Below are 20,524 nucleotides of genomic sequence, written 5' to 3'. Positions count from 1 at the left end.
TGGGAAATGAGCAGGAAATACAATCTAAAGCCCAACTTCAAAGGAATTATACTTTCTTTCTAGAAGCTATAGGATGCTAAACAGAAAGGTTAGAGAATAAATACGAATATATTTGTATATGGTTATGAATATAAGGTCTGAAAACATGCTGTCTGAGACTGCTTTGACGGCTTAGTCTCCATGCCAGGGAATCCTGGGAATTGTAGTTCATTGTGGCATCAGGGCTCTTTAACAGAGAAGGCTAAAATGTCTCTCGAAACTACAATTCCTAGCATTCCCTAGAATTGAATCGAGGCAGTTAAAGCGGTTTCGAACTGGAGTATTTCCACAGTGTGTTTCGGACCATTAGATAACTTGCACCAAAGACATCAGCCTCATTTTCTCTACAGATAACTATCAATGAAGTATTGATTTTATTATTGGACCGATGGATCTCTTACTTGGACGAAGAGAAGGAGGAACCGTCAGAGGAGCGAAGGAAGCATTCGCTGAGCCTATATCCTTCCAGCGTGTAAAGCTCCAAATGAACCATAGGAAGAAGAGGCCTTCAGGAACCAAAGCCAAGGGGCAAAGTCTGGGCCATAAAACCAGGCGATGACGGCTTCTGGCGATTGTAAGCCTTTGGAAGGGCCATAAATGGAGGAAGCCTCTCCCCAGCTTTGCAAGGAAGGGCCTGGGCTGGAAAGAGCTTCATGTGGGTCAATCCCATCTGCCTTTATCATAACAAATCCAGCTTCGGTTTCGCTTTTCTGCTTTGAATGACAACAAGGCAAAGCTGGGTTCAGTTTCATTCATTCCTTGGTGAATGAGGAAGAAGAAGAAGAGGATGGAAGCCAGGACTGCATTATATATATATATATTATATTATTGTATTAATAACATATAAATACCATCAATCAATCAATCAATCAATCAACAAATACAACTTATTTTATGGCAGGAATGGAAAGACAAACGGTGAACTGAGGATCGGGGCTGAGAAACAATAAATCGTCTGATCATCATTGTTCTATTGGAATTAATTGTGCTGATTTGCTTTAAATGTATAAAATAAATAAATAAATAAATAAATAATGAAATAATAAAATAAAAGAAATAATAATAATATAAAATAATAATAATAATAATAATAATAATGAGAGGAGGCAGAAAGAGAGACAAATAACTTAAAATAATAAAGTAAAATAAATAATAATAATAATAATAATAATAATAATGGGGGGCAAAAAGAGAGAGAGAAATAACATATAATAATAACAATAATAATAATGATGATGACGTCACTTCTCCCGCTGCGCTGCAGACACGAAAGAGTTAAAGTCGAGCCTCCGCCAGGGTTCCCTCGGCCCCGCCCACACCGCGGTGACGTCACGGAGAGACCATCCAGGCTCCTCCCCGGGGGCGAAGCCACCGCAAGTTTTGCATGAGGGGGCGTGACCTGACATTCCGCGGACCATCCAATGAGCGGGCGAGCCTAACCTCTGGCCACGCCTCCCGCACGTAACGTGGATGCGCGTTGCGTCTGGGGCATCGTTTGTGCGTAAAGATGGCGGCGGCTGCGGGAGCCATGACGACGACGGTCGGTGGTGTGTCTCCGGTGCCGGGCTTCCTGGCGAAGCTGTGGGCGCTGGTGGAGGACCCCGCGAGCGACGACGTCATCTCCTGGAGCCCGGTGAGAGAGGGCTTGTCTAGGCCTCAGTGCTGGGGGTTCATCCTGGGAAGCGTAGTTCCCTGAGGCATTGCCAGAGGCAGCGAACTACAACTCCCAGGGTTCCCCAGGGCTCTTAAAGCGCTCTCAGGCCGGATTATTTCCAGCAGTGTGGACTGGACCCTAAGGAAACCTATCCTTGGGTAAATTCAGTAGGTCCAGCCGTTTTTAGCAATGGAGAGGGACCTTTGGTGACACACTGGAACAACAACAACAACAACAACATGCTGCCAACTTCTGCCTTGTTATTGTTATTATTATTATTATTATTATTATTATTATTATTGGGCAGCATGAGCTTTCCTAGGCCTCAGTGTCGACTGTGTCTCTGCCTGGCTGCCACTCCACCAAATATGTATTTTACCTAGATATAGATATAGATACACACACACACACACACATATATATGTGTGTGTGTGTGTCTGGGCTTGGCTTCCATTCCACCAAATATTATATACACACACACACACACACATATATATATATATATATATATATATGTCTGTGGTAAATTATAATATATATATGTGTGTGCATGGCTTCCATTCAACAAATATAATATACATATATTATTATTATTATTATTATTAACCTTTATTTATAAAGCGCTGTAAGTTTACGTGTGTGTGTGTGTGTGTGTGTATATATATATATATATACACACACATATATGTCTGTGCCTGGCTTCTGCTCCAACAAATGCATCTGGGAAAGTAAACTGAACTCTAGAGAAGCTCCTGCTGCCGACTTCTTTCTTTCAATTAGTCTCAAAGGGGCTGCAAGGTCTCTCTACATATTAGTATTATCATTGCATCTAAATGCATCTGAGGAGGTAGACTTGAGTCTAGGAAAGCTCAGGCTGCCAACCTCTTTCTTTCAGTCGGTCTCAAAGGTGCCACAAGATCTGCCCGTGGACTAAAAGGGAAGCTGTTGAGGGAGGCTGGCCCTTGCCCTGGTTTAGGGGCCAAAAGAGCAACATAACAAGCATTGAGCATCCTGCATTCAAATGCATTATGCGGATGTGCTTTGCTTATGCGAGGGTGCGGCTCTTTGCGTCCCTAAGTAAACATATAGGAAATTATTTGGCAACCAAACGAACGCAGATTAAAAACGCGCAGCTACACGTTTCGAACCTGTATCCGCTTGGCTGCCTCCAGAGAATACTTGACCTTGTTCTTGGGTCCAGGGTTTAGTAGGGTCTCTCAAGGAGAAAAGTGCATTCCTCTCTTGAAAGTCTAACTGGTGCGTTTCTTTTCCCCCTCATCATCATTTCATGCAGCACGTCTTGGATTTGCCAGTTACCTTAAGTATAGCAGAAGTAGCTTTTCCGCCCGTGAAGGTTGCCTTCTTCTGAAATCCCTTCACAAGGCAACTTCTGTGGCTCTTTGCAAAACTAGTTAGAACTGGTCAAAATGTTCATGCGCCATTGAAGTCAACCCTTCCCTGCTTTGTTTTGCTTTATTGAGATTTAAAATGCCGTTAGCAATTTACTCGGGGATTATGGGAGGGTACGGTGTACTGTTCCTAGGGCAATGGGGCTTTTACAAAACTCCCTTGTAACCACAGTCTCAGGGTGAGCGCATTGTTTCTGCATGTTGTGCCTTTTGTCCTACTGACATAGGATTTGCAGGGAGCTTGTCCAGCTGAGCCTTCATGCAGATCTAGGCTTGCCATCCTGGGATCATGCCGATTATTCCTAATCCTGGTTGCCTTTCAGTCTATCTTGGGTTATGACACACAGCTAATAAGTGAACCTGCCCATGGCACATAATCCAAGAGATAAAAGCATAATACATATAAACAATGCATAACAATACAGGAAAGGGTTCAATAAAGATGCCTACTTTTCCCCATGGCATGCTAGTGATTTTCACCAGGGAAATTGGCTTCAGGTGTGATTCCTTGGAAGGAGACTCTCTAACGTTTAGCTTCTGTTCCTTACTCTTTATCCATATTTCTTTTCCCTTTCTAGAATGGACAGAACTTCTGCATCCTGGATGAGCAGAGGTTTGCCAAAGAGCTGCTTCCCAAGTATTTCAAGCACAACAACTTGTCCAGCTTCATTCGGCAGCTCAACATCTGTAAGTTGTGAAGCTCCTCTGTGTCGGTGTCACTTTTCCTCACAATCAATTATGAGTCAGTCTGCAGGAGGTTTAGCCTCAGGCCCCGGCTCTCTCTTTCTTCCTATGCAGGATATGTAATGTAGGCTTAGCCAAAGAAAGTGAGTCCTGGTCTTGTTAAAGCGCTCATGTAGTTAGCTTCTCCATTGCTGGAAACATTAGTGTGCTAGCAAAAGGAATGACAATTTGGGATTCAGTTTGGATCAGCCACAGCTATTGGACGTAACCACTATTCATTCCCTTCTCTTCCTTGAGAGTTTCTTTTGACATGTTTGCTTGGTGTGAGGGTGCCAACCATCTTCCAACCTGCATGACGTTGGAGTATATTTGATGCAAGTTACTACTGGTTTGGGAGTGGGAACTGAAGGGGTGTCTTAAAACAGAAAACATAACCATCAATTTGGTGTCAAATCCTCCTGTGAGTGTCCCCATACGAATACAGTGACTTTCTCTCAAAAGCTCAACACAGAGAGATGTCGTCTGGTGCAAACATTCAGTTGATGCAGTTATTGTTTCCATGTCAGACAGTAAAGGAGCAAGAGTGCAGAAGGAGAGTCATTCAGCGTTTGTGAGGAAGCTTGCCTCTTGCCAATGTTATTAAATAGCCTCTTTTAAAATGTAGATGTAAGGTTTACAAGGAGCAGAGGGCTTGTCTGGGCAAGTGTTTAATCTCTAGAGAATCCTGTTTGCCTCGTGTTTGCCTTTCTCTGTGTTTTTCTCAACTTGAAGTGGAGCCTATAAAAAATGCAGAGAGTAAACTTTTGATATAAGATATATCAGGTTTGTGGTCTTTAAAAACACCATTCATTCAGGGTTAGTCATTTTTAGTTAAATGTAAGGGAAGTCTACACTGTTTTCTTTATTTCCAAATACTTTCCTTCAATAATTTTCACATAGTGAGTGTGTTTGAATATAACATCTGGATCAAATGTGGTAAACCAGATAACATGATTTACAGAACTTAGATCACTGGAAATTTGTCCTGATTCTGCCTTTTCTGGTTCTGCTTTGGGGCTGACCATTCAGTTGCTTTGGCACAGGCATCCAGAGGATGCCAGAAGGCACAGTTGACACCGGGAAAAGTGACTCACATGAAGCAAAGAGCTGGGATGTTGGCAAAAGGAGCCTGCTGGGCACATCATGCTATCTGTTTCAATTGTGGATGAAAATAGTGACTGTCCCCTCTGAGCTGTTTTTAGCACAGAAAGACATGTAGCGCCATGTTCCTGCCAAGAGGCAAAGGAGCTAATTTAATTCATCATTTACTGCATGAACAGGAGGCATCTTGGGTGGCACCTTTTCCAGTCTGCATTTGTTTCTTGGCCCTTCCAACTGGTCCTGCTCCCTTCTGCACCTAGATCTGAGTCTTGGGGAGATGCACATTTATTTCCCTCTTAGAAATATTTGTTTCTCTTAGAAATAGTTCCTAGAAATAGCTTTGTAGGCAAGAGGGGGGTAGTTTTCTGCCAGGAGGCGGCATAATAGCAACGGTCGCTTTCTTTTGCCTCTCGTAACTGTCCCATAATTTGGGGACTGGAAAGAATTTGCATGAGATTAATATTCCTAAAAGATTTGTTCCTAGTAGACATCCTAAATAGGTCCTAAAAGACGTGGTAATAGATACTAGCCATCCTAATAGAGAGGTGGAAGTCATATGGTTGAGATGTCATTGCCCATGGTGCGGACAGTTATCCCAGTGTTGTCTCCCCTATAGATATTGCAGCTGTTCTATAACTTTTCCTTAACATCTGCCTTAGCACTTGGGCTAGTGTAACCTTGGGTTTAGAACAAATTACATACAGGGTGAGTATCCCTTATCTGAAGTGCTTGAGACCCAAAGGGTTCCTCATTTCAGATTTGTTGAGCTGAGTAGTCCTGTCATGGAAAAGGAAGGCAGAGAGCCAGGCTTGTGTTGTCTTCTTCTGAGAGCGACAAGGAGGTTGTTGTTTTTCCTCCCAATGTGTTCTGCAGATGGCTTCAGGAAGGTGATTGCGCTGGAGAGCGGCATGATGATCACGGACAAGAGCTGTGCCATTGAGTTTCAGCATCCGTATTTCAAGCGAGGGAAGGCCAACTTGCTGGGCAACATCAAACGGAAGGTATTGTGCCCATCTGCAATATGTGTAATGGAAAGGTGGGGTGTGGAAAGGGTCTGCTGTGACTTTAGGTGCATGTGAGGAGAGCTGGCTGCTGCTTGCGCTCTGGTTTGAGTAGTAAGTGGTATAGTAGTTAGGGACCAAGGCAAGTGTCTTTTTCCTTTTTTTGGGCAAAACCAGCTTTTTGTTGTCAAAGTTACTGAACAGGCATCTCTCTCTCCCTCTCTCTCTCTCTCTCTCTCTCTCTCTCTCTCTCTCTCTCTTTTGCCTCTTCCTTGGCCAGACCAGCGCACTTTCCAGAATTGTTGGCTACTGTGCTTTTTGTGCATAGAGTATTTCCCTCAGATTTCTCTTCCCCTCTTTTTTGGAGAGAAGGGCCTCCATCCTGAGAACAGAAGGTCTTTGCATGTGCTGTGAAAGCTCTGGTCTGTGCCATGGAAGAAGCTGGTAAACATGTTTGTTTCTGTTGAGTAAGTGGTTAGGATCCCTCATAACTTTAGGGAAAATGGCCGCTGGGTTTCTCCCGCTGTTTTTATGAGTTGGATGGGAATTTGCAGAGTACGGTGCTCGCTTGTAAAGTGTCAGATGACTGCAGCTGCATTGCAGGCAGAAGTACAGAACATCGCGCCACGGGGTCTGAAAGGGAACATTTTTGTCCTCTGTGGCCTGTAGGATTTCTCCTCCCAGGAAGAAATGGAAAACCTTTCACTTGGGAGCTGGCATTGATGGTCATGAAATTCTGTTCTCTCTGAATGTGGATTATTAATTATTATTTTTCAAACAATCCATCTTACTGTACTTGTGTCTGCATTTTAGGGGTGCGCTCTACCTACCATGTCCATCCAGTGAACAGTTTTGATCAAGCCATCTTGTCTGTTTTATTCTTGACGTAATTCCTGGTGTTAAAAAAAATCATCAAAAGGATCATGGATTTGGGCATGGCAACAGAACAGTTAGGTCACCTGGTCCACACCTGGCAACCCTGTCTTGTGGCAAAAGAGACCTAATTAATGCTGCCTTTAACGATTGTGGAATTAACTCCATAATCCTGGAGCTGTGAGGTCAGGAGATAAGTCTCTGTCCTACTTTCTCTTGGCTGTCAGAACGGATGGGCAAAGTGATTTGGCCTGACAGAACCATGTTGGGGAAGCTGGATCATGCGCCTGTAGCTGGGAAAGAGATCATGAAGCTGGATGTTCTCTGATCCCAGATGCTGGTTCTTTTTGCTGAATGTTCATTTAGATGGTGGGAATTTGCAGAATGGAAGAAAGGGGGGAAAAAGAAGAGGAAGAGAGTGAGAGAGAGATAATGGGGGAAGAGAGACATGTTCATTTGAAGAAATGCTGGGTAAAGCAAGAGGAGAGGAGGAGGCATGAGAGCATGACCCTGTTCTACTATTTTTAGCCCCTGGTCCCTTCCTCCAAGTTGTTGGAAAATAAAAGTGGACTGTCTCTCCTAGAAACAGTTGTGAGTGTACAGCAGCTTCACTGGCTGCCAGTTTGTTTGCAGATACAAGTCAAAGTGCTAGTTATGATTGATAAAGGCCAATATGGCCCAGGTACACCATATCCCCCCATTTTGAGCCTATGCCTTGAGATCCCCTGAAGAGGCCCTTCTCTCAGTCTCACCATCATCACAGGCATGCTTGGCGGGAATGAAAGAGAAGGCCTTCTCTGTGTTTTCATATTTTGTTCCCTCTTAGCTTTCTCTCTAACGAATCACCCCCGTCCTGCTTCTTTGTAGGTGTCCACAGTGAGAGCAGAAGATCTCAAAGTCTGCCCAGACGAGTTGCACAAGGTGCTCTCCGAAGTCCAGGAAATGCGGGAGCAACAGAACAACATGGACCTCAAGCTGGCGAGTATGAAAAGGTGCCTCCCATGAGCCCATTTGTTGTGTGTTTCACAGCTGCTTACGTTGCCAGTGAAGCTGCCTTGATCTTTAGCTCTTTGCAGGCAAGAGTCTCGGTTGCTGTGCTGGGCTAGCAGCCAGTGCCTTTACTAGAGACATGGGCAGACATTTGGCCCTTAAGTCCTCCTGAGAACCTTTGTTGTTATTTTACAAAACCGTTGTCTGCTGCCACCAGTGCTTCTGAACACACTGCACTTGTAATTGATATCACACAATTTTGTTCCTTTCAGTTCAGTATCAGTAGTTGGTACAGGCAGCCCTCCATATCCATGGATTTAGGGTATCCCTTTTTCGAAATGCTTAGGATCAGAAGTGTCTTGGATTTTTTTGGATTGTGGAATATTTACGTAATCTTGGAGATGGGATCCAAGTCTCAACACAAAATTCATTTATGTTTCATATATGCTTAAACATAGCCTGAAGGTAATTTTATATACAATATTTTAAATTATTTTGTGCAGGGGAAAAAAGTTAGTATATTATGAAAGCAAAGGAGCCGATATCTCAGCCATCCAAGTGGACAGATTTGGAGCATTTTGAATATCAGATTTCCAGATAAGGGATACTCAACCTGTATACATAGGTACATTTATACATAGAGTGACTGCTTGGACAGATTTGATTTGCTTATAATATATGTGATGGGGAAGGATTCTAATAAATTTAGAATAAAACATAGAGAATTAAAGTTGAATTTCAGCTAATTTTTAGATCTGTTTCACATTGATGTATCTGATGTTTAAATGTATAGAATGTGTGAAGTGACCATGTAGAGCTGAGTATCTGTGCAGAGGAAGCTCCAGAACATCTTTCGTCTTCCTTATTCATTTGTCTTTTTTTGTTCCTCTCCTTGTTTCAGGGAAAACAAAGCGCTTTGGAAGGAAGTGGCATCTCTGCGCCAGAAACACAGCCAACAGCAGCAGCTCTTATCTAAGGTACCAGAGATACTCGTCTCTTAATACTCTAGTAAGGGCATAACTGAGCAACCAAGTGGTTTTCTGGATGTTTTGAAGGCTGTTCTGATAACTATTTTTCTGATAAATCCCACTGTTGATCCAGAATAGAGTAGTCGTTTGAATGTTGGTCTAGGATTGAAATGCTGCTGAGTTTTGAAAAACACCATTAGAAGTTCAGGAAAAAAGTTTTCTTTCTTTCTTTCTTTCTTAAATCCATGCCAACTGTTCTCATTTACGAGACTGAATATTGCGGTTTTGCCTTCATAACTGAGTAGTTGGCCCATTACAAACGGGCATAAAAGTACGGACTGGGTCCGTACTAGGGTTAGGAAGGGGCATCACTTCTTGACGCCCCTAACCCTAGTACAGATCGAGTCCGTACAAAATGGCGGCGCCCTATGCACACGGGCGCCGCCATGACTATGTCATGACCGCGCCGCCTCTAAATGGGGTGGCGCGGTTTTGACATAGTGGGGCTGCGTGAGGGCGCCCTTTCTGCGGCCCTGGAAGGAGCTCCGTTTCGGAGCTCCTTCCAGCTTTGCGTCGCTGGGCGCAGCCATTACATGGCTGTGCCAGTGATGCAGAAGAGAAAGGGGCCAAGCGGCCCCTTTCTCTTCCTCCCTGCTGCTGCCAGGTGTCCTTGGGGCTTGAAGCCCCAAGGACACCCCTTTCCAGGCCGTGGGGAAGCAGCCTTTTGCCACTTCCCCGCGGCCTGGAAAGCGGCGGATCGGGGCCTTGGAGGCTGCCGTTGTGGCAGCTGAGGCCCTGATCTGGCAGGGAAAGGGCTGGTTACAGGCCGCCTCAAACGGGCGGTCTGTAACACGCCCTACTGACCTTACGTAGTCATAGTTAAAGACACATATTTTTTTCTTTGTCTTTGTCCAAATTTTCTCTTTGTCTTTCTCTTTTGTCTTCAGATCCTTGAATTTATATTGGGGTTGATGAGAGGAAACTGCATTCTGGGGCTCAAAAGGAAAAGGTAATTTGTGGCAATCATTTTGGTGCCCAAAATGAACACCAAAAGACTGTCTCCTCTTCAGTTTATTTTCCAGACAGAATATTCTTCTCTAGAGATGCAGGTTTCCTAAAAGTTGGACTGAGGCTGAACAGACAGAGATGGTTCACTTTAGGCACTCTGGCTGCAATGTAGTCTTTATTGTGCAACTTTGAATTGCATTTATTGCCCACCTCAAAAGGTAGTCATTGCAGTGTCTCATTCAAGGCAAAATGCCAGATTTGATTGTGTGGATTTTCCTCCCCATTTTGTTGCTGCATCATCTTAAAACATCGTAATTCCAAGTTGATAGTTTCCTTCCATTGGATTTTATGTAGCATATTAAGGTCTTGTAAAAATAGTCCTGTCTGTACTTGAGCATGTTACCGCTTTCGTACTGGAAAGGTATAGAAAGAAGTGTTTAAAAAAGCTGGCAAGAATGTGCCCAAAATGCTTTTAACTCAAAATGGTGAGGAGTCTGAGTCGGGACTCCGGATATATAAACTTTGTCATAACCAGCCAAGGTTTTCTGAAAGACATGGACACACCCTGGAAAATGCTGCCCAAGAGGTATCATGGTTGCCCATTTTTCTGTGTGTGTATTTTTCCATCCAAGGAAACCATAACAAGAGTATCACAGTTTCCATTTCTTTTTCTCTGATACAAAGAACAAAAAGAAGGGGAGGTTGGCTAAGATGATTATCTCTTTTTCCCCCTGGAGACTTGTGATTTATTGTGTGTAGAACTCTTTTCAAGTGGCATCTGGTCCTAAAGCTTTAGCTTAAAATAATTGCTGGAGGAGATGGGACCTTGTTAGTACAGAGGATTTCCCTCCCTTGCTTTGACTGTGTTGAGAATCATATAGAGGCACTTCTCACTTCCTGCCTTCAAGCGCCATACAAAATAAATCATCGTTATTATCGGCATCATCAAACCTGTGAATGTTTGAGTTATCAACCATAACCTCAAAAATGCAGATTATGTAGACAGAACGGCAGCAAAACCTGGCAGCCTTCCAGTCTAATTGGTATATAAGGACAAAGAAGGACCTTTTACTGTATCAGGGTGACACTATGAATCTGTTTTATTTATATCCTGCCTTGCTTCCAGCCAAGAGTTAATGTTTTAAAAGCACATTACAATTAAACACAGACAAACAAAGAACAACAATAACAAGTTTTGGTGCAAAAGTTAAAATGCAGTGAAGCTAAATTCCTATTTTTAAAAAATGTGTTAAAAACAGCATTAAAAGATGCTTAAAACATAAAATAAAGATGATTAAAACAAACAAAACAAAAACACCCATTAAAGGTTTTATCTGCTGCAACATACTCATACTCTTGAAATAAAAAGGTCTTTCCCTGCTAGTTAGTGGAAAGACATTAGGGAAGGGGGATGATGGGACTTCTGGTGAGTAGGAAATTTCAACAGTTTGGGATATAAATGGGGTGTAAGTCATGGACTAGCAGCACTGGAGGGGACAGCAAGGAGCAAATCATCCAAACCCCTGTTTTATTTAATTTGATGTGTTATTTTCCCTCGCAGGCCTTTGCCCGACACTTCAGGCGGATCCCCTTCGAAGTATAGTCGTTCATACGTTCGCATTCCTGTGGAGAGTTGTGAAACAGTAAGGTTTCCTTTCTTTCTTTCTTTCTTGATTTCAAATCAGCTGATATTGTAAAATACTGCATTTATTTATTTAACGCATGTCTTGCTTTTCTCCCCACGCGGGACTCAAGGCAACTTAGAACAGTGCTCAAGCGAGATGATGCTAAAGACCTGAAAACGAAACAAGTTAAAGCACAATTAAACGAGTCTGTATTAAAACAGCTGTTAAATTTTTTTAAATGGTTTAAAAAAACAATAATGAAAATTAAAAATACAGCACAGACACTCCATAGAAAAGGGTCCCTGCGCAACCCTGTTTTGAATAAAAAGGTCATTGCATGTCCCCTTCTTTTACTGCTGAGGGTTAAATGCTCTGATGATCCCTTTTCACTTGACTAGGAGATTTTGTTTTAACTCTCTGACCCTGTAATAGAAATCAGTGTCGTTTTTATTAAGTGAAAATCAAAACAGGCATTCACGAAGAGCAGTGATTTTAGTGCTGTTGTGTCCACAGGCTGCTATTTCGGAGCATGGCCCAGACTGCGAAGACTCGATTATAATTCGCGACATCACAGACGCCCAAGAAGAGGAAGAGGAGGAGGACTATGGCAATGGGACAGATAAGCTGCTGGCTTTGGTGCACACGACGGATGGGAATCGGTGAGGAATGCAGAGAGGGAAACGTCTTTGACTCAAGTCCAAGAGAGTAAAGGGACATGAGTCTGGAGAAATTGTTTATTAATGGCTGTCAAGGTGACTTTTGATTTACGGTGGCTCTATGTATGAAGGACCTCTACAATGCCCTGTTATTATCAGGTCCTGCAAATTCAGGGCTACAACATCTGTTACTCATTGGCAGTTTGAGACATTTAATAACTTCTCTAAAGAAATCGTTGATGTATTGGCATTGTGTGCTAAAAAGCATTGAGTGAACGATATTCTCAGTTGCTGCTGCTGCTGCTAGTATTATTGTTATTGTTATTACTATTTTCAGAGAGGCCCAGACATCCACAAGAGAAAGTATTCCAGTCTGCGAAGCACCATGGACCTTGGAGCCTGCGCAGATCGATGGCCCAGTTCAGTTCGTGGATGCATCACCGAAGACCAATGCTGTGGAGTTGTATCCTGCGCAAGTTGGCACTGGCGAAGATCCGGCAACAGTGATCGACTCCATCTTGAATGAAAACCAAACGGTGGCACAGAGTGAATCTTTGCTTGACAGGTACATCTAGTTCCAGGTTTGCATGGCATGGCCTCGGTTTGTATTCAGTTCACATTTCTCAGTAATCTCCATAATTGAGAGATGCTCTTGACTAGATGCAAACCAAGCATTAACAACCAGCTCTTGATTCTTTGTCTTCAGCCTTTGACTTTCTCCAGCCCTTCTTACCTTCTTCCTTGTCCTGAGTGCATACAGTTCCTCTTCCTTACATTTACTGATAGGTACCTTCCTCCAGCAGCATCTTTAAATGTCTTGCCAGAGTTCCTAAAAGTCCTTTGGTTGCCCTGGAGGAGAATTGGTTCTCCTTCACTACTTTATCCTTGGCTTGTGAACCACTTCTATGTTTCCAGAAGCCTCCTCCATCCCCCAACCTTACCCAATGCCACCAAAATTGCTTTAAAAACTTTTTGTCATAATTTTCAAATACCTCTTTTCTTCTGCAGTCATTCTCAAAAGAGCAACAGGAAACCTTCATTTCCTGTCCACCATTTTGAGAAGGTCCGCAGAGAACGATGGCAGGCCTGAAGGGCATCTATGTGTGTAAGGGGATTTGAATCCTGTCCCCACATGCAGTTGCCCAGTGCTGATCCTAGTATTTCTTTATGCAGGAGTTTAATAACAGGGAAGGATTGTTCCAGGCTTAAGAAATCAACTAGGATGTCGCTGTTCCACCAATGTGTTAAATTTACAAAGCAAGCGATATCCTTTTCCGGAGCTAGTACAACTAATCTGTGTTAAGTGATCCTTCATCTGTACGCTTGTGTTAAGGATATCCAGAGTTCCTTGCATGGCTCATTCGAAGCCCTCTTTCTCAAGACATGAGCATGCCTTGAGATCTCCAGCATTCAAAGCCATGGGCACAACTACTACTATGGCTCTTCCCATAAAAGAGTTACTCTCTCTTGCACCAGCTGTTTGCTCTTGCTGTGACGTGTGACATAATAATGCTTAGAGCAAAGTAATATGAAACTCCAGGCGCTGTGCTGGGTGTGTGCCTATGGTCCCTGTCCAAAGCACAGGGTGCTCAGCTAATTGTAGTCTACCTTGTGTGACCGAAGGAACTGGAACATGCAACGTCAAGGATTTGCCTTGGGGTTCTTCATGTTTTAAAAATATTGCTGTTGCTGCTGGTGATGCTTATTAATTATATGGGCCATCAGTGTCCAAAAATAAAAAGAGAGTCAGCCCTGTCAAAGGCATACAAGCTAAAGACTTCAAGATATGGCCCAAGCTTACAAATTACAATTAATTCAGATGTCCTAAATAGAATAAAAATAGATGTGTGGGGATTGAGCAGTGGGGATTTTCCAATGTTTCCAGTTTTCTAAGGATGTCAGTCCTGAAAAGAGCATGAAAACAGACCCCGGAGTGCTTATCTCTACTCTTTGTGCATTTACTTTAACCCTGTTTGGAACACCTGAATAAGGCTTTGACCTATATTCAAACCAAGGCCTCTTCTATTCCCTCCTTAGACATGTTCTCATGATAGCGCCTCTGTACTTGGTGCCAGGCAAAACCTTTTCTGTTCTCTCATACTGCTAGTGCTTTTGAAGCCCTGGAGGATCTGCCGGTCAACTGATGTAATATATATATGTTGATATTATTATTTTACTGAGTTATTATCTAGTCACTTGGGATGAAAGATACATGTCCAAACTGTTCCTTCTTGCATCAGATTCCAGTCAGATTTTAGCTTGTCTGCTGTGATTTCTTCCAGGAACGCAGTAGCAAATGCCGTCTCCCGTCTTCCTGCCGCTCTTTTGCCTGTAGCTTTTCTGCTTTCTCTCACAGGGATGACATTCAAGACTTCTTGAACTGTATTGACGCAAGCCTTGAGGAGCTGCAGGCCATGCTCTCCGGAAAGAAGCTTCACTATGCTTCAGATGCCGTTGCCGACGTGAGTCTGCTTTCAGCTATTGGTTTTTTGGAGAGGCAGCTGTGCATTATGAGCAGTAGTCGTAGCATCTCTGTATTATAAGCCACATCCTCCTTAGTTTCTCCTGTCGCTGGCTAGAGACAGGCTTGAAGTAACACGAAGTCTCATGATAACTCAGTGAAAAGCTGAACTGACTCATCCCAGCATGGCAGTCTTAGCATTTGGGTCTTTTTCCTGCCTGTGCCCAGAGCAGAGCTATTGTCTTCATTCCCTGGTTTTTTCCATCGCTTTGTGTTTTGCTTAGACCATCTTTATCAGATTACTTTAATACTCCTTTTCATCCTTGCTTGCATTTTAAAACTAAATCAAACCTCTCTTTCTTCTCTCAATTTCTTCCCTCTTCCCTTCCCTCCTTCCCCTCCTTCCTTCCCCTCTCCCCTCTCCCCCTCCCTCCTTCCCCTCTATCCTCCCCTTCCCCGTTTCCCTCCTTCCTTCCCTTATTCCCTTTCCCCCCATAAAAGCCAACAATGCAAATGTGCTTATGGGGTAGTGTGAACATGACCACTTGCCTCAGAGATCATGGCTGCCCAGAGTACAGAGTCTGTCTGGGGCCATAGGGAGAATGTGCACCCACCAAAATTCAGAAGATGGTAACACCATCCACAAAAAAGAGACACAAAAGAATACTGTTCTTTTATTGTTTTAAGTGTACTGTTTTTAATTCTGTGTTGGATGTATATGATGTATATGATTATTGCTGTAAACCGCCCTGATGTTTCGAAGAGCGGTATATAAATAAAGTTTTTATTATTATTATTATTAATTGTGCCCTTATCCTCCTTCTTGCTCTGCTGTGGCTGCAATTGGGGGTAAGAATAATTTAGCCATTAAAAAGGAGGGGAACAAATCTTCTGCAGACCATGCAGCTTCTGACTGTGAGCTCTCAAAAGCTTTCTGTGCTGGCTCTAAACACTCTCATTGCATGGCAAGCTCGGCTTTGGAGACAGCGCCTCTTACTAAAGCAGTTTCATCTCTTGGATGCCATGCCAAAGACCATTCCTCAAGTGGCTGCCTTGGTGGCAGTGGTCTTAACGTCACAGTATTTGTAAGTCATGTGCACAGCTTATTAACTGTCTTATTTTCTTGATTTCTGCTTTCAGACTTTCAGTCCGGAGCTTCCTGTCTTGGACGCGAACTTGTCAGAAGCTCCTGCTGGTTTGGAAAATGTAAGTGGCATCAGGGTTTTTACTCACTGGCAGAGTAAACAAGTTGGACAGCCCCCTGCGGAGCAGGCTTTGTTGCTGAACAGTTGTTTAGCTCACCTTTGTAACCAATGAAAGAGACAGAATAAAGCTATGGCATCGTTCCATCATGTTTGCCCAATAAAGAGAACAGTAGATTCTCTCCATGTGTGGCATTTTCTGGGTTTCTGGGCATCACATCCACGGGGTGTGTTGACCCTGTGCCATGGTTACACTAAACACAACCCTGGTTAAGGAGGGGAGGAGGCAATGGAAGCCTCTCACTATTGTTGAACAATCTTCAGATTTGTTTTCCAAAAGACCTCTTGATCTTTTTCCACATCCAAAGGAAGTAATCTTCCCCCTGCTTTCTGTTCAGCACAGCTTGCTCCTTTCTGAAATAATAAATGCCATAAAATGGCTCCTTTGGCGCAGGAGTACTCCCAAATAACTTTACCTTAGTTGGAATCCTTCCCAAAATAGTGAGCATTTGAAGAAGATCACCAATGAAAATAGAGATATTTGAGGGTTCTTGGGGGGGGGGGGGCTTTCTGTATGGGTCTGGGACTGTTTTTTGGGAGGACTTTCCATGCAGTTTTCAGACAGATATGCCTGAAAATTGTGCACAATGTCGGGAAATGTAAAAAATAAATACATGTCAGGACTGTTAGGAGGATAAAGGAGGGTGGAGAGGGGATTAAAGATCAATGCACAAGTGGCCAAGCTTTCTTAGTTATTGACCAAGGAAACAATGCACATTTATGTTTATGAATGTTTTGGAGCCTACTGAGTCCTATTGATTTCACTGGGAGAGACTCAGGCGTTGCCACTTTCTGCAGAAGGTTGTTTACCTATTTGGTAAGACATAGACAAAAGAAATAACTGAAAGGAAGACCTTCTCAAATGTGTTTCTCTCTGTGTTCTCCCCAGATGGAAGATTTGCCAGGAAGCCCAGGCTTGGCTGGGATGAGCGAGCAGGAATCCTCGGGGAAGAACGGTGAGCAGCTGAGAGAGTGGTGAATTGCTTTGGAAACCTGACTCTTCCTCAGGTACCTGGTGCAGTCTGGGAAAGCTGAGCATGAATGTATCAGCACTGGGGCAGAATGCCCTGCAACCCTGTGGGTTTCAGTCTTTTAAGTCTTTCAATATCTGTGGTTGGCATGCTAGCTTTACACACTGGGCGATTAACCAGCCTTCATCCTTACGAACCTTCCCAGGCTTTATGGTCACTTTTGGCCGGAGGAGCGACCGGTTGCTTTTCTGTGGCCTGTGCCCACCAGAAATTCAGACAAGAGACCCCCGAGGGACGCCCTTTTGTGTAGTATTCCTCCCTTGGGAACTTCCGCTAGCCAGTTCATACATCTCTACATTTTTCTGGATGGGTTTTGAAAAACTCTTTAGATAAGCATTTGGCATTTCGCCTGCTCTGCTCTGCTATTTATTTATTTTATAAATTTAGAGATAGCTATGTTTGTTTGAGTATAAAAAGAAAGGAAGGAAGAAGAGGGAAATAAAAGTAGCCTCATGGAGCCTTTAAGCCTGATTTATTTTAGCAGGAACATTTATGGGTAACAGCTCACTTCCTCAGGTGCTGTTTTCAACTGTTCACAAAGTTTAATACTACTGTTTTTGCTGGGGTTTTTTTAAACAAAAAGAAATACGGGGTTCTGCGTGCATTTCCAGAACGGTAAGTTCATACGCAAAGACTTAAGCAAACCGGCAAACAAAAGAATTCTGGGTTGGCCAGATAAAACCTCATGTATATAATGCAAAGGGCATTCTTTTCTGTTTGCTTTGCAAAGTACGGTGCGGCTTCCCCATGTTCTTTTTGCTTCCGTTTGTAAACTAAAATGCAAAATGTAAATTTTTCTTCCTGGGCCCTATCAAGACTTGTACCCCCCTCCCAATTTCCCTGTGCTAAATTGGTTACCTTTGAGGCAATGGGTCTTGTTTTATTGACCTCCGTGGTCCTTTCAGACATGCAAGGGATTGCTGGATGTTGCTTGCATTTCCCATGGCAACTGTATGTGTGACCCAGCATCTAGCCTTTCTGCTCATGGAGGGATTTCTTTCTTTTCTGCCCCTCACAGACATGCAGCTGATCCAATACAGGGGGAACCCTTTGCTTTCGCTGTTTGAAGACCCTTCATTGAATGAGACCCCAGGCAAGGCGGGAGATACAAAGGATGTTCTCCTGACTCCCTCAGAGGAGCGACCTGATGTTCCCCTTCCTTTGAGCAGCGAGATGTCGCCACAGCTCCTGGATCCGACGAACCACGCCGATGGAGCCATCCCCTTGGATCAGTCCCTGGGCACCCCCCTAATCTCAGAAGACGCAAGCGGGGAATATAAACTCTTTCCTCTCCTGCTGCTCAGCCCAGTTGCAAACTTCATAGAAGAGGCCTCAGAAATAGACACGTCTTGAGAACCAGAGACATTCAGGAAATTGCTCCCTGGCTTTCAAAGGACTCAGAATACGGGGTCGGCTTGTGCCTCTCCCACTTTTTTGAGTGTCTGAATTCCTCCATGAATGAAGAGAAGGGTGTCTTTTACCAGACAGTGTGGTCCAAGGAAGGCAGCAGCACTGTGAGCTGTGCTTGCACTGACTTTCATTTTTTAAAAACAGGCAGAGAAGAGCAAATGTCCATCTGTTGTTCTCTGATTATTTTTCTATGCAGGGGACAGGGCAGCCCTTTGTATCTCTTGGTCAAGTTTGCCTATTAATACACAAGTTTACCAGCTATCTATTCTTATAGTGTCCAATACTCCACAATCACGTTTACTTTTCCGCTGAGATGTTGCCCCGCAAGTGGCTTCTGACTCTTTCAGGATTAATATGTTTTGAACTGCAACCCTCTCCTCCTGCCCCTTTGCCACTGTTTTCGGTTTTTGTCTTTGACTGTGTCACACTTTGTATATTCTTAGATTGTCCTCTAGATAACGGTGTGGGCAACGTCTGTTTCCTATGGAAAACATTACATTTTAAATACATTCTTTTAAAAAAAACCCACGATGCCAATATGTGTAAAACAACGCTGGCTCTTTAGATAGTTTGCAAAAAGCTGGTTTCTCATGCACATTGCATGCAAATCTGCTCCTGGTAAGGGCTTTCACAAGTCACCGGTCCTCAGTAAATCAGTGGAGATACTCCAAAAGAAAGATACCCTTAATGTTGTCTCTGTTTTTGTGGTTATGTTCTCCTTAGCTGCAACCTCTAGGGTTCAAAAGCTTTGAGGCTTTCGGAGGGCTGTTTGTTACCTGGCAGATCCTCGGCTGCTTTGTTCCCTCATCTTTTTCCCATTCATGGTCAAAATCTTGTTCCTTCCTTTTCCGCTCAAAATCATAATACAAAAAGATTGGCCGTGTTACTTTATTTTCCTGGGAGGAACTAAACTCTGCTGCTTCCATTGCTGCCATTGTTTGTTCACCAGCTCCCCTTCCAAGCCTTTAAAAGACAGGAATGGCGAACTGTAACTTTTGGAAGGAAAGACCAACTGGCCCTTTCTTTTTTGGCCAAAGGAAAAGTAAACCAGAATTTGGGATTTATGGATTACAGCCCCCAGAATCCCCCACCCATTTGGAGGATTCTGGGAGCCGTACTCCAAAGAAGTAAATGTTCTGATGCTCAGGATCTGAATCAATGCAGGAAGTTTTTGAAAAGCAGCTCTATACAGCAAGGGAATGTAGGTCTGCCAGGAACATCTCTCCCATGAAAGGCGAACCGATTATGACATCTTGTTTTTACAAATGCTATCAAACTGGAAGGGAAAAGAGCCAGTGCTGTCTTTAAAAATAAAGAATCCCTTGGTTTTGTCTAATTTGCATTCACAAGGCAGCCTTGCTCCTCCTAAATTGCCATTCGCATCCTAGATACTGCATCTTTTCTGCTGTTTGGTTTCAAGCAATGGATGGATTTAGATTTAAACAGTTTTGAGGAGCAAAAATACTGGGATGGGGCTGTCTTTTTGAATTGCCACAGAGCTGCAGTACTCCAGGCAAACACAAAAGCAGAGTCTCCCTGTCTTTGTAAAGTGTCAAATGTTGTACGTTTCCTGTCGTCAGCATGAGGCCGGATGCGCGCAGAATGTGGGGCTGCTGCCGAGGGAAACCTTGCACAAGCCATTAAATTCCAGGTTTGCAAACCAGCAGATCTCCGTGTCTTTCTCTTCCCAGGCATGTGAACAGATTGGGTCAGTGACACGGGTCAACGGATGGACATTTGCTGCCTTAGGTCAAGTCAAGGCATTGTACTGTGATACTGAAATGCACGCAGATTGCTCCAGAATATCCAGGGGACAGGTATCTCACATTGCAGTCAACAGCCTCAATACCTCTGCTATTGCTTTTAATGGTATTTTTGTAGAGGTTTGAATCACCTTTGCCAGCAAGTCATGCTTTTTCTGCCTCAAGTGAAGGCAATGGCAGACCTCCTTTGAAATCTGGCCAATAAGGGTCTCCATAAATTGGAAGGATGTGAACGCACCCAGTAACAACAACAAATGCAGGGACTTCATTGTTGTGGGTGCCATTTTCCTGTCCCCAGGGTTTATAGGAACTGTGAAAAATACTTTCCAAAGCCACAAAACAAAACAGCTCCAGAGGTAACTGGAAGCCTACTTCTGGTATTGAAAAATGGATATTTTCTTTTTAAAGCTAACCAGTCCTGAAGGGTTTTGTGTGTGTGTTTGCGTGTGCCTTTGAGTCTCCTGTCAACTTAGGGCAACCCCTTGAATTTTGTAGGGTTTTCTTAGGCGAGGAAGTCCTAAATAGTTCCTCTTCAGCACATGGCATTTGC

At 43.5% G+C, this 20,524-nt stretch overlaps 1 protein-coding gene across 2 annotated transcripts; it reads left to right on the top strand.

The window, feature by feature from the left end:
* Positions 1 to 1,555: 1,555 nt before the first annotated feature.
* LOC149308746 (heat shock factor protein 3-like) lies at positions 1,556 to 20,016 on the top strand. Of its 2 annotated transcripts, none has more exons than XM_089536399.1 (13): positions 1,556 to 1,672; positions 3,681 to 3,789; positions 5,800 to 5,927; positions 7,668 to 7,792; positions 8,692 to 8,767; positions 9,706 to 9,767; positions 11,328 to 11,409; positions 11,905 to 12,050; positions 12,385 to 12,612; positions 14,404 to 14,509; positions 15,649 to 15,714; positions 16,660 to 16,726; positions 17,820 to 20,016. In XM_089536399.1, the coding sequence occupies exons 1-13, from the start codon at positions 1,568 to 1,570 to the stop codon at positions 18,152 to 18,154; spliced, it is 1,635 nt and encodes a 544-aa protein (XP_089392525.1). In that variant the 5' UTR covers positions 1,556 to 1,567; the 3' UTR covers positions 18,155 to 20,016. The 2 variants fall into 2 exon arrangements, with proteins under 2 accessions (XP_089392525.1, XP_089392526.1); XM_089536400.1 differs by having other exon boundaries at positions 16,660 to 16,778; positions 17,820 to 17,906.
* The last annotated feature ends 508 nt before the right edge of the window (positions 20,017 to 20,524 follow it).

The sequence above is a fragment of the Sceloporus occidentalis genome, unplaced genomic scaffold (assembly GCF_023333645.1).
Source record: "Sceloporus occidentalis isolate IW3139 unplaced genomic scaffold, rSceOcc1.0.p SCAF_8, whole genome shotgun sequence".
NCBI classification, from domain to species: domain Eukaryota; kingdom Metazoa; phylum Chordata; class Lepidosauria; order Squamata; family Phrynosomatidae; genus Sceloporus; species Sceloporus occidentalis.
The sequence above is the reverse complement of the archived record's forward strand: the minus strand, read 5'-3'. Positions and strand labels throughout refer to the sequence as shown.

Excerpts from the sequence above, each read along its gene's own strand:
- LOC149308746 (XM_089536399.1), top strand. The coding sequence starts at position 1,568 with ATGACGACGACGGTCGGTGGTGTGTCTCCGGTGCCGGGCTTCCTGGCG. Across the intron at positions 1,673-3,680 it reads ACGTCATCTCCTGGAGCCCG|AATGGACAGAACTTCTGCAT; the intron begins GTGAGAGAGGGC and ends TTCCCTTTCTAG. Across the intron at positions 16,727-17,819 it reads GGAATCCTCGGGGAAGAACG|ACATGCAGCTGATCCAATAC; the intron begins GTGAGCAGCTGA and ends TGCCCCTCACAG.